Source organism: Ammospiza caudacuta, chromosome 13, assembly GCF_027887145.1.
Source record: "Ammospiza caudacuta isolate bAmmCau1 chromosome 13, bAmmCau1.pri, whole genome shotgun sequence".
Classification (NCBI taxonomy): domain Eukaryota; kingdom Metazoa; phylum Chordata; class Aves; order Passeriformes; family Passerellidae; genus Ammospiza; species Ammospiza caudacuta.
In genome coordinates, this window is record NC_080605.1 from 14,777,264 (window position 1) to 14,789,376 (window position 12,113).

The 12,113-nt window shown below is 45.5% G+C and overlaps 1 protein-coding gene across 4 annotated transcripts; it reads right to left on the reverse strand.

The window, feature by feature from the left end:
* Positions 1–1,448: 1,448 nt before the first annotated feature.
* On the reverse strand, positions 1,449–4,996 carry CMTR2 (cap methyltransferase 2). Of its 4 annotated transcripts, none has more exons than XR_009275301.1 (2): positions 2,418–4,996; positions 1,449–2,115 (listed from the first exon to the last, which is right to left on the reverse strand). XR_009275301.1 is itself a non-coding variant. In XM_058813707.1 (2 exons), the coding sequence occupies exons 1-2, from the start codon at positions 4,994–4,996 to the stop codon at positions 2,053–2,055; spliced, it is 2,211 nt and encodes a 736-aa protein (XP_058669690.1). In that variant the 3' UTR covers positions 1,449–2,052. The 4 variants fall into 4 exon arrangements, 2 of the variants coding, with proteins under 2 accessions (XP_058669690.1, XP_058669689.1); XM_058813707.1 differs by having other exon boundaries at positions 2,849–4,996; XM_058813706.1 differs by having other exon boundaries at positions 2,685–4,996.
* Between the last annotated feature and the right edge of the window lie 7,117 nt (positions 4,997–12,113).

Genomic DNA, 12,113 nt, shown 5'->3' on the forward strand with positions numbered 1-12,113 from the left:
CTTGAATACAATTCTAAGCATTTAAATTTCCCTGTAATTCAGTAAAACTATAAACCCATTAAACAGTATTTGCACCAAAATCAACCTGACAATCCCCATAACAAGCACTTCCAACCCAGTCTCTTGTTTCAAGGATGCTTCCAAAGTCCTCACATCCCCTGAAGAACATTTTGACATTAACAACCAAAGTTTTCAGCTTCGCTAAAACCAAGAGAGACACGGCTGTCATGCAGTTCATCATCCATTCAACTCCACTTCTTGCATAAAGATTTCCCCAAGAATCACCACTAGCTGTACAGAAATGAAGGTATCAGAACAGGATTTATTTCCTGTGTCATCTCACACCTCTAGGACAAAGAATGATCTTCCCCAGCTCTCTAATTTGGTGCTTACTTCCAAAGAGAAAGGCAATGGGAAAAACATTGTCACAGACATCCTTTATGAAAAATCCTTTCTTTAGGATTTTTCCTCCTGAGAAGCTGAGAGGCCTCAGGATCAAAATGTAAGCAATGGTTATCTGCTGCTGCTGTGGAATACAACAGGTAGATCTGTGACTGGCTCACATTAGATGTTTGTAATTAATGGCCAATCACAGTCAGCTGGCTCTGACAGAGAACCGAGCCACAAACCTTTGTTATCATTTTTCTTATTCTATTCATAGCTAGCCTTCTGATGAAACTTCTTCTTCTATTCTTTCAGTATAGTTTTAATGTAATATATATCATAAAATAATAAAGCAAGCATTCTGAAATAAAGTGAGATGCTCGTCTCCTCCCCAATCCGAAAACCCCTGTGAACACTGTCACACATTAATAATTGCAATCAAAATGAGTTAGCAGACAGTTCTCCAGATAAACTGGACAGCCGACCCAAAGACAATCACCTGGAACCCCTGGCAGTGCAGCAGAGCCAGCCCTGAGGAATTAGGCACACAGTTTTTTCTCAATCACACCACTTAGTGAAGGCAAGCAATTAGGATGAGAATAAATAATGGATTTTGCAGACAAAATTACAGTGTGTAACAACCTCGTCCTACCTGAGCAGTGGTCACAGCCAGCAGAAACTGAAGATCCTTAAGATAAAATCCTTGCTGCTAAGAGTTACAGGAGCCACGGAGGGACATGGATGGTCAGGCTCAGTGACAAGGCCAAGGGAACTCTGTGCAGGCCTCCTCCCCTGCTTTGACCAAGTCTACAAGTGGAGTCTCTCTAAGCTGGTAAACTCCAAAGTTAAAGTTGGACAGAAATGCAGATGACTACACCCTTCACTCAGCAAGGATGGATAAATGACAAGATAAGGAAAGCCTGGCTAAAAAAAAAATCACAGAAAACACTTAAACCTTCCCAGGCTCCCCTACTGCATTTCACTGATTTCTTCCATATTTGGTAAATAAATATGTAAACAGCAACACTGAAAATCTAAAATAAAAGGCTTTATTTTCTCCAAACAGTAGTTGTTTTCCCTTCTTTTTTTAAAAAAAAATAGTCTTTTAACACTTTCAACATTTGTCAATAAAATGAAAATATACAACAACCATGTAATTCAACATATTTTCTTCTACTTCAAAAATATATGCATCCTTTACATCAAAAGCACACATTGATTACTTACAACACAAAAGCTTCATGGCTGCACAACCCAGAGGGCTCTCACACAAACATGAACACACTTGTGTGCGCAAGAAAGGCAGCACACAACTGGTGAACTGTTTTTTCAGGTGGTAACACTTCAAAGCCTTTGTTTTAAGGATTTTTAGCAGGGAAAAGCTGGCAAATCCCAGCAACTGCATGTTATGAGCCTCTCGTGGCTGGTGGAAGTTTCCTGCATTTAAATGTCTCCTAAAGGTTCTGCTTGTTACAAGCCCAAGTGTCTACAGCCACTGGCTAATTCTTTTAGCAAATTTCATTCTCGAGAATTGAGCTCAGCTTTGGACCCATAAGAAGTCACAAGAGAGGGCTTGATGGCAATCCAAATTATTGCCTGAAGAGTAAGCAATGAACAGCCAGAGGCTGAGCACTGCTCTGGCATAAACAGCTCCATTTGATCCTTCTGTCAAGTGACTGAAGTGCACAAAGAACTGGAACTCAGGATATCAGCATGGCATTCACAAAACAGCTGCAAGAATGAGATGGAGAAACCATTATCAGGCTTTGGCAAGGAAATTTTCATCTCAGCCCTCACTCACTGAAGTGCTAAAGAAGAGGCTGATATTCAAAGGCTACGAGGTGAAAATTCAGAGGCTCTTGTTTAAGAATGGTAAATGGGGCCATGTACCCATAACCACCACCACTTCATACCATCCAAAATGGTAAGGCAAGTTACACAGGATTTCCCCCACATCACCAACTGTAAATTAAAGGGATGTCAAAAGACAGTTTTTAGGAATGGTAATGGGAGGCTCTGAGGCTTATGCTCACATGTCAGCACTTGCTTCCATTGAATCAAATATGCCATGTTATTCTGCATCCTGAAACATGCAACTCAGTGGCCACAAACCAAGGTCTGGCTTTCTTTTCTCCTATTTCCTACAGATACAATATGGTGCACCTAGGATTGATAGCTCAAAACATCCTGCCAGCACCCTCAATGTCACACCAGTTTTGCATTAATGTTACCTTCACATTAACAGTGTTTTTAACACCTTCTGCCTGCCTGTGAAACAAGGTCTAGCAGCAGCAACTCACACAGTTCTAGAGTTATTTTAAAGTGGAATGTCACTAGTCATTTGCTGCTGCTGAGCTTGCACAATCAGGTGGAGCTGTCTCTTTGCAATGGCCGTGTTTAAATCCCACAGAAACTCCAACAGCTTGCCCTGGAGGAGAATCTCCATGGGCACGAACTGCAGAACCTGCTGGGGAGAGTCTGTGTCCAGCAGGGAGCTCATGAGAGCGTTCAGGTGCTGCAGGAACTCCGCCACGGGCGCGGGGAGGCCTCGGAAGCCCACGCAGAGCAGAGCGGCGCCGCTGCGCAGGGGCTCCCGCGAGGTCGGGCACGCGAACGCCACGCTCCGGAAACAGCAGTGCAGGATGAACACCAGGCCAGCTGTGAAACGTGTCAGGCAGGAGAGAACAGGCAAAACCAAGGCATCTCCTGCTGCCAGCTGCGCCAAGGAATGCAGAACACACTCCAACAGCTGCTGCTGGTACTTTGGTTCTCCATCGTACAGCAAAGAGAAGCTGAAAGTCAGCAGCGTGGCTGCGTCCATGGGCTTTATTTCCATGCTGGGCTGGCTGTCTGTGTCACACAGGGTGGGAAAGCCCACCACAAGGCACTTGAATTGGTCACTACAACTTTCATTTAGGCCTTCCTGATGGCACCTGGCAAGATCAGAAACTTTTGCCAGTATGAGTTCCCCAGGAAGAAATTCACAAGAGTGACAAGGCTGCAGCATTGATCTGCTTTTCAGCCTCCCCCCACCCAACTCCTTCACAGCTTCATTAAGATTTTCTAAGACCTGAACATCACAAAATGGAGAACACTTTACTCTGGGCAATCTTCTTCCTTCCAAAATGTACCAAAAGCTACATTCAAGGTTAGAAAATGATCCTTCCAGAACACACATGTTCCCAGCATTATTTAAACTATGTTCCTCAGCCCAGTGATTCAAATAGCCCTTTGCCACTTTATCACTCCATGTCAGGGTTTCCATCATTTTCCTTTCATTGTATGTACTAAAGTATTTGTTTCTTTGCCCAAACCATTTTGCATTCATGCTGCAACCAGCCTGGGATTTCTTGACAAGCCAGTTATTTCTGCCAATGGGTTTCAGGTGGAACTTTTGCATGAAGAACTCTACTGCACAGTCTCTTAACTTGTTCAGTTTCACCTGCTCTGCTTCTTCCATGCGCTCAAAAAGACGGATATTCTCAGAGATAGTCTCCACCTGGCACTTGTAGAAGAACATGCAACACTCCTCATGTGTTTTAAGGAATGATTCAGGAAGTGTATGCTGGGAGAAGAGAGCTTTGTTGAGCATTTCTGTTCCAAAGTTCTGTGTCATTTTAGGAAGAAGCAGATGAAGGCTTTCTCTGCCCATATAGCGAAGGCAAACCACATAGGCCTCTGAGTTCCCAGCTTTGCTGGTGGCTGGTTTAAAGACATGGACCTCCTCAAAAGAGCAGTTCAGCAGAAAGAGCAGGTTGATAGAACAGTGCTCAAACAGAGTGAACATCTTCAAAACAAAGGATCCTCCAGTGCCCAGGATCATTAAAGCAGTGACTGTTTCACAGTAATGAAGAGGTGAGACAAGAGCTTCCTGCTCACCTGGATTCCCCTGGCAATCAAAGCTGCCATCAGCAGTTACCAAGTGGACTGTGGCCATATTGCTCACAAAGCTCTGAAGTCCTGTTAGATGTCTTAATGTCATCACATCCCCAGTGTTATCTGGGCCAAAGTACCACCAAGGTAACGTGTTCGCTATCAGACGGTCGTCCATGATCATCATAAGGATGTCGTTGGCTTCATGATAAGGGTTTAGGGTATTAGCTACCCAATTCCAGTGGCAAGGGACATGGTGGGACTTCAAGAAGTGGTTAAGGCTGGCTATAAAAGCTCCAGGCGCTTCACAGAGGTGCACAGAATTCAGTTCTCCATTTTGAAGAGCTTCTTCTGGGAGAAGAGCAAAACTGCACAGGATCTCATGAAATTTGCACCATGCCTGGGTACAGAGCTCAGCATTCACAGATTTCTTCACATGAGATATTATTTTCCCTGCTTTATTGGTAAATGAGGTGTGCTGATGCCAATCCTCCAGGTTCTTATCACTCAGCTGGTTCTTCACTTCATTCATTGAGTCCTTCAGAGCCTGGAGTGAGTGAAATTCCACATGATCACATGTAAAAGCATTGCTGGGATCTGGCAGCTTCCATTCATCGTTCACTGGCTTAGTGTAAGTAAACTTCTTCTCAAAGAGCTTCTCAGTTTCAGAGAGAATTTCAGGACTGAATTTTTCAAGGTTGATCTTCTGGTTAACATTAGGCTGCTTACATTTATCCATTCTTGAGTGGACTCCCAACCTGGAAAACATCAGGGGAGAAGAAACCATGTCATTCCAATCACACCAGTACAGAAATAGGAAAAGCTTTTTGTGAAAAATAAAAATGTGTCTTGCTTAACACCTATATTCTAGAACAGAGGTAAATGCACCAATGAGGAATGTAAATGAGGGCTATCCTGAATAAAGTCATTTGAAAATCAGGAGGTTCACCAGTTCAATTGCCCTTCTTGCTATTTACACAGCAAGTGAAGAAGAGTTTGCTGGTGCTTAGCCCTTCACTGACTCTGAATATTCTGCTCACTGTATAGATCTAAACACTTAAATACAAATATCTCTCTCAGTCACAAAAGAGAACACACCACGAGCTCTCCAAATTCAGCAAGTGGCCCAGAAACATTATCATCTGATGATGGCAGTGTTTATCTGAGAGCTCTAAGTATGGAGGGTGGGGAGCCACAAGCAAAGGCATCTTTGAGAGGGAGCACAGCTGCTGCTCCTCCAATTTCCCAAGCAGAAAAAACCATCCCACCTCTTCCACCAGCCCCAGTGTAATGCTGGGGTAGCCCTCATTGGAAACTGCCCCTCAGCTGAAGGGCCCTGCAGGGATGCTGGACATCAGCCAGTGAGCAAAACCTTTCCCTTCCTCTGCTCAGCATTACTGCTCTCTGCCAGATGACTGCAAACCCTTATGCCTTCCTTTAATGACTGAAAAAGCTGTGATAAACCTGAAGTGAGAGGACTTGCTTGCAGCTGTGGTCAATGGGAATACGTGCTTGATGTTAAAGAAGAATGCAGTGCTAAGTGCTGTGGGTAAAGGCCAACAAATACAAGCACACTCCACACAAAGCTGACGAGGCTGCTGCAATCTGCTCCACTGCCCAGCACAAAGCACACAGCGCACAACTGACAGGCACTAACCAGAAATCAGCCAGCCAGCAATTTATTCTAAACTAAAATGTTCATTTAAGCAAAATAATTCAATCAAAATTACCACTCGGGATAGGAAATCTCTCAGCCTATCTCTTCAACCATCCCTCAAGCCCTCCCATTCCCACAAACGCAAAATACAATGACTTTAAGTGTTACATAACAAGGGAGTTTGAGAAAATATTGGATTAAAACGGAAAGAGCTGAGAAAGTTTGGAAACAATGGCCACCTGCAGCACTTTACTCTTCCTCTCAAACCCATGTAGGGCCTCAAGCCACAGCCCACATCGCTTTGCCCTCATCACCATCAGCCCTCTGAGGAGAAGAGAGGCACAGGGTCACACACACAGCTGAGGTTTCATCTTGCCTTTCCGCAGTTTAAGGCCTTTCAACAGGCAGGTTTAATTTCACTGTCCTCTATGCAGGTGGGCTCTGGCTTTAATCTCATCCTTTCTTGTAGGATGTTCTGGGTAAAGAGGAAAACTGGGGGAAACACAGACCATTGTGCCCTTGACTAGTATATTTAATTTTAAACAGCAACTATGAGTATGGGCTTTTAATTACAGCTCACCTCAGTGATTCATAGAAGAGGTTTGGAAGGGACCTTAAACACCATCTCATCCCAACCCCCCTGCCATGGCTAAGGGATACCTGCCACTAGACCAGGTTGCTCAAACCTCCATCCAATCTGGCCTTGGACACTTCCAGGAATGGGGAAGCCACAGCTTCTCTGGGCAACCTGTACCTGGCCCTTGCCACCCTCACAGGGAAGAATTTCTTCCTAACATCCAATCTAAATGTCTCTTCTTTTAGATCAAAAACGTTCCTCCTTGCCCCACCACTATCTGCCCAGGTAAAAAGTCACCCTCCTTTCATATAAGCCTCTTTTAAGTACTGGAAGGGGCTCCAAGAGCTCCCCAGAGCATTCTGCAAGGCTGAACAACGCCAGCTCTTAGCTTGTCCCAGAGGTGCTACGGCCAACATACTAACAAGCCCAACCCTAAATCCAGGCTCACTCAGCACATAGCAAGAACAGGCAAGCGCCTGCTTTCTCATCTTCATTTCCAGACCCCTTCCGGCCAGGACCGGGCTCTGGGCTCGCCCCACCGCGCAGCTCCTCACCCATCCCCGCGCATCCGCTCCCCGCCTCAGCGCGGCCCGGCCGCCTCCCTCCGCCCCGGCCGCTCGTAGCGCCGCGCCCGCCCGAGGCGCCTCCCCGCGCCGCCCGCTCCCTACGCGAGGCCGCGGCGGCAGCGCGGCCTGGAGCCGCTCCCGCTCTTACCCGGCGGGAGCGCGCCCAGCCCGGCCCCTCGCCCGCCCGGCACGCCCTCTGCTCGGGGGGCACCGCCCTGCCCCGGGCCGGGAGGGCTCTCGCCGCTCCGGCTTTGCCATCAGTGGCGGGGGAGGCTGGCAGCCGGAGTGGGTGAGGAGCAGCAGAGTCCCGGGCGGGCGGCAGCGCGGCTCCTCGGCTCCATCTCCCAAACAGGAGCCCAAGCGCGGCTGTTTCTCAGGAGGAAAAGGAGCAGAGGAGCCGCCTCCGAGCAGCGGGGCAGCCCGGCAGGACGGCGGTGCTGGAAGGCTGGAAGTTACCCGCGCAGCACTTACCAGCGCTAGCGCTGACAGGTTGCTCAGGAGGAAAAGAGGAGAAAGGCTGTATGGGGATGTGTGGCCACCCGCTGGAGAGGCAGCGCTGGGGCTCAGCGCCCTGGGTGCTTTTTGCCGACGCCCTGGGCCGCCTGCCCTGGGAGCCTGAGCCCGGTGCGATCATCTCACAGCCCTGCAGGGACCGCGGCTCAGCAGTGATGCTCCTCCAGAGCTTGCTTTGCCCTCTGGAACCCATAAGGAGACTCTTCACTGAGTAACCCACCTTGCTGCCCTTTCTAAATCCCCGGGAGACTTGTTACACCCGGCTTGGGTTAGCAGGAGGCAAGAGCCTTGAAATATTAACAGAGTCATAGTGAGCATCACTGAGCATCCATTGCAGCATCCCTGGAAACACACAGACGCTTTAGACAGCAAAACAGCATCTAATCTGCACACAGGAGCAGAAAGGTCAAAGCGTATTCATTATTACAGTAAACAGCAGGTGCAAGTTGCTTTTGAGACTTTAAATATTATGGGGATTTTCCTATATGCAGGTTCAGGAGCTTGGCACTCCCCAACCCTTCTGGGAACAAATAGCCAACAATGGAGCATGAGTAAGCAGATTTTTGCACTTTCACATACTCTTCATGAAGCTCAATCCAGTCCTACGCCAGAAGTAGTTTTGCTACAGAAATTCAGTGCTATCAGTACTAAGCACTCCAGAACTGATAACTTGGGAAAATTTTGCTCAAAGCCCAGTAACTGAAAATAAAAAAAACCCTTTACTGGTCCATCTTAAGGATATAATAATGTATACATAAGGAATCTTTTCTCCCACTCTAGGTACATGAGAGAATTTGTATGTTAAAGTCATAACTGAAGACAGGGATCTATAATCAGACAACTTTCCTCCCCTCTTTTAATCTACTTGCTTGGTCTCTAAAATGAAGCAATATTACTACAAAATACAATCTTAAGTATAGAAAAAGTCCAGTGCTCCTTATAAACACGAATACAGGACAAAACTCTATAATATAATCTCTTGAGAGGGGAAAAAAAGAGAGAATGTCTTTTTCAAGCCAAATCCTGTCATATTGACCCCTAATAGTGGTGTAACAAAATGGTACTTATTGGCTGCCTCATCAGAAAGAAGTTTTACCTAATGAGAAACAGCTGAGATGCAGATGGAAGATTTCTGTCTCAGTGCCTCTTCACCCTTTGACTGGCCTGTTTGAAGATCACCTTTACTTAACCAAGATTTTCTGCTATGTAAAAGTAGAGGGAGAGCTGGGGCAAATGAATGAAAGCAAGTGGGCAGCTGGTGAGGTGTGGAGCTGAGGGTGTGGTGGGTTCTCCAGTGCCTGGTCTGGTCTCTGTTGACAATACAGGGCACACAGTGATGGCATTGCTAAAATTTTATCCTTAGCTCTTGAGACTTTAAAGTTAGTGGGGAGGTCAAAGGTATGTTATAGTCTGAAATGTTTGTGTTTGTAGTAAAAGCCTGAGCAGAGCTTTGCTTTAGTTTTGGCTTTCTCACTGATATTTCCAGTGGTGCTGGGATGTTTTGGTTGCCTTCCTTCTGTTGTTTCTGCATACTCACACACCAGCCACAAGGTGTACACTGGCTGACTTCTGTGGGCCATAGGTAATTAAAGCATTGAGTTTAAGGGTTGATTCTTTTTAATTTCTTACACACATCACTTTTCACATGTTCTTGAGTGCTTGGATAACACTACCAAAAGAACAGCTACAATTCAGCTCGTGGGGCAAAGTGGTCTCTAAGCAAGGCTTGACCTTTGCATTTCTACCCTGCCAGGCTTTTACTGGAGCTTGCAGCTTCTCAGTGTCACGCTCCCCTGGACTCCTGGAGATAAGGCTCTTCCAAATCACAGGAGAGAACAATTCATCACTGAGTGCATGACAGCACAAGAGTCCTAGCTGAAGTAAATGTGATTGAATAGCACGCTTAAGAAAAATGTGATGCTTTTTCTGAAATTAAACTTTCAACTCAGCTTGTGAGCTTCAGGATCCTTCTATGTTTTCTGAAATCTCTTCAAGTTAAAGCAGAAATTTGAGTAGACACTTATGTCTTATGCAAAATAATCTCTCTTTTTTGCTATTGTTGTTGTTTGGTTTGGTTTCTTTGGTCCATGTAAGATAGTTAAAATGAGAACCTAGCACTTTCTTTCTTCCTGCATTAGCCCTGCTTCTATGGAGCTAAACTTTTATCAGCTGATCTTCAGCTGCTATTTTTCCAATCAGACTGTATCCTCTGTGCACAGCTGTGGCACCAACAGCCCCAGATGGAAGCATCTGTCTTTAAGGGAATATTGGGCAGTTAAACACAGGAGGTTAAACATCTCATTAAGAGCAAACTAGTCTTGTTTATGCCCCTGATTTTTTTTTTCTTTTGTAGATATATGTTATAACTCTGCTATGTGATGGAGCTGGGGAAATGCTGGGGTGTTTGGGAGCTCTTTCCATCATACTGAATGTGTGCAGGGAGTTATCTGGGAAGACTATGCTGAGCCATGGAAGAAACTTCCATAGATTCCATGGGATACCCAGTACTTCTCACCCTGCTTCTAAAGATCAGTCCCAAACCCACATAATTTTGCACCACATCTCGCTGTGGTTTTATCTATCACTGTGCTGGATGCAAGATATTTGTCAATTGGGATGATAACATTGGTGTGGCAGAGCAGTTGAGAGAAGGCTCTCAGTCAGACATGAGAAGAATTACCCACAGTGATTATGTGGATGATTATGATTAGATTTATTGCTAATAGAGTATCTAAATTAAACAGTGTGGTATGTAAATCACAGCACTCTTGTCTGTTGCAGTGGTGCACAATGCTGGGACAGCTGGTTGCCCTTAATGAGGTGGATTTCCATGACCTTGGGGACTGATCTGTAAGGGTCATTCTTCTGCTGCTTCTGGCTTGCAGTCCAAAGTCAGGCAGATTTTTGTTTCACTTTCATCACCAGAGGAATTGCAGCCACTATCTGCTACAAGGAAAGTGAGTTGGGAAACTCCAGTAAACAATGTCTGACGTAGCCAGTTGGTAAAATGACGTACAGTTTTCTAACCTTTGCTTCTTTAAACAAAAAATCACTGAAAGGGAAAACCTATCAACTGCTCAATAATGTGTTATTATTGCACCACACACAAGATAATGAGGAAGCATTGATCCTGTTGGAACAGCACAAATACATCCTGACAGACCACAACTACCAGTAATTGTATGTTCACCTACTGACCTCCAGAAATCAGTGTTTTCCAGAGGGGGCTGTGGGGAAACAAGGACATGGTCCTGAGACCTAGTGAAAGGTCTGGCATTTCACTGTGTGAAAGTATTATCAATTATTGAAGAGGAAACCAGACCACAGAACAGGATAAACTTTGGTCCTGTGTTGTTTTGATATGTGACCTTCCTAAGGAGAATTTGTATTCTTCATATGGAGAAGCATCTTGGAGCCCCAGGCCAGCAGCTGGCTGTGGTGCCAGGATATGAACTGCATTTACCTGTGTTGAATAGGGAAATATATCTATTGTCAAGGATTCTTAGTGCTACATGGAGCTGTGTTGTATAATTCAATTATCTGAGAATTGTTTTCTTATGTGACAGGCCCGAAAGCATTTCTTCCTTATCCTTTATAATTTTTAGTTCAAGTTATTTGTGTTTATTGTAGACCACAGGGGTACCTGGCCTTTTTTAGTCTCCAGTCCACCAGGATCTGTGGTTTCTTTTCCACTTATTCTCACTAAGGATTGTTTCAGCCCTCCACTACACTTTCCCCTGATTTTTTGCCTGCCTCAAAGCACTTCCACATTGAAAAGCCCATCCTTTCATCCCAAGCCTGACATACTGCTGATCCCTGGTTGTGCTCTTTGTATCCCTTCAGAAGGTTCAACTCCTTTCCCTCAAATCCCCAAATAATCCTTTTTATACTCTTTCTAAGTTCCTTGCCACAGGTGCTTTTGCTTCCACAAACTCCTATGGCCACAACTGCAATCTTACCCTTTGCTATTTGATCCATCTCCCAGAGCTGGAAGATGGAAGTGTTGGCTGGTATTAGGACATCTCTGCTCTTTTACTGATTTCTGTGGTGTCATTTATTCACAGGTTTTGTCAAGTTGCTTCCTCTTCCTGCCTGAGTCTTACAAAGATGGTGAGGTTTTACAGAGCAGGCATGTAATTTGTGAGTGCTGTGGCTGCTTCCCTCCCAGTAAACATCATAAACCCTTTACATTTACTGATCTGTCCTAAAACCTTTTTCCCACTGCCCTCACAGGAGGGCTATTTGGGACTGCACATTTTGGCCAGCTGGAAGCTTTTTTCTGATGTCTGGCCTAACTGAACACGCATCTCCTCAGTTTCCTGCTGCTTGTCTTAAGTTTCTGCATCTCTCCTGCCTCCATGGCAACATTTTCAGGCTGTCATGGAAGCATTGCTTTGCTCTCATTTTGCTCAGCTAACCATGACAGGCTCTTTGAACGTCTGGTTTTCTGTTCCCCTGGCCAGCCCTTTGCTGCATTCACTGTGGTCAGAGGTCTCTTTCCTGTCAATGTACAATGAGCAGTATGCTCACCACTCCAGGCAGA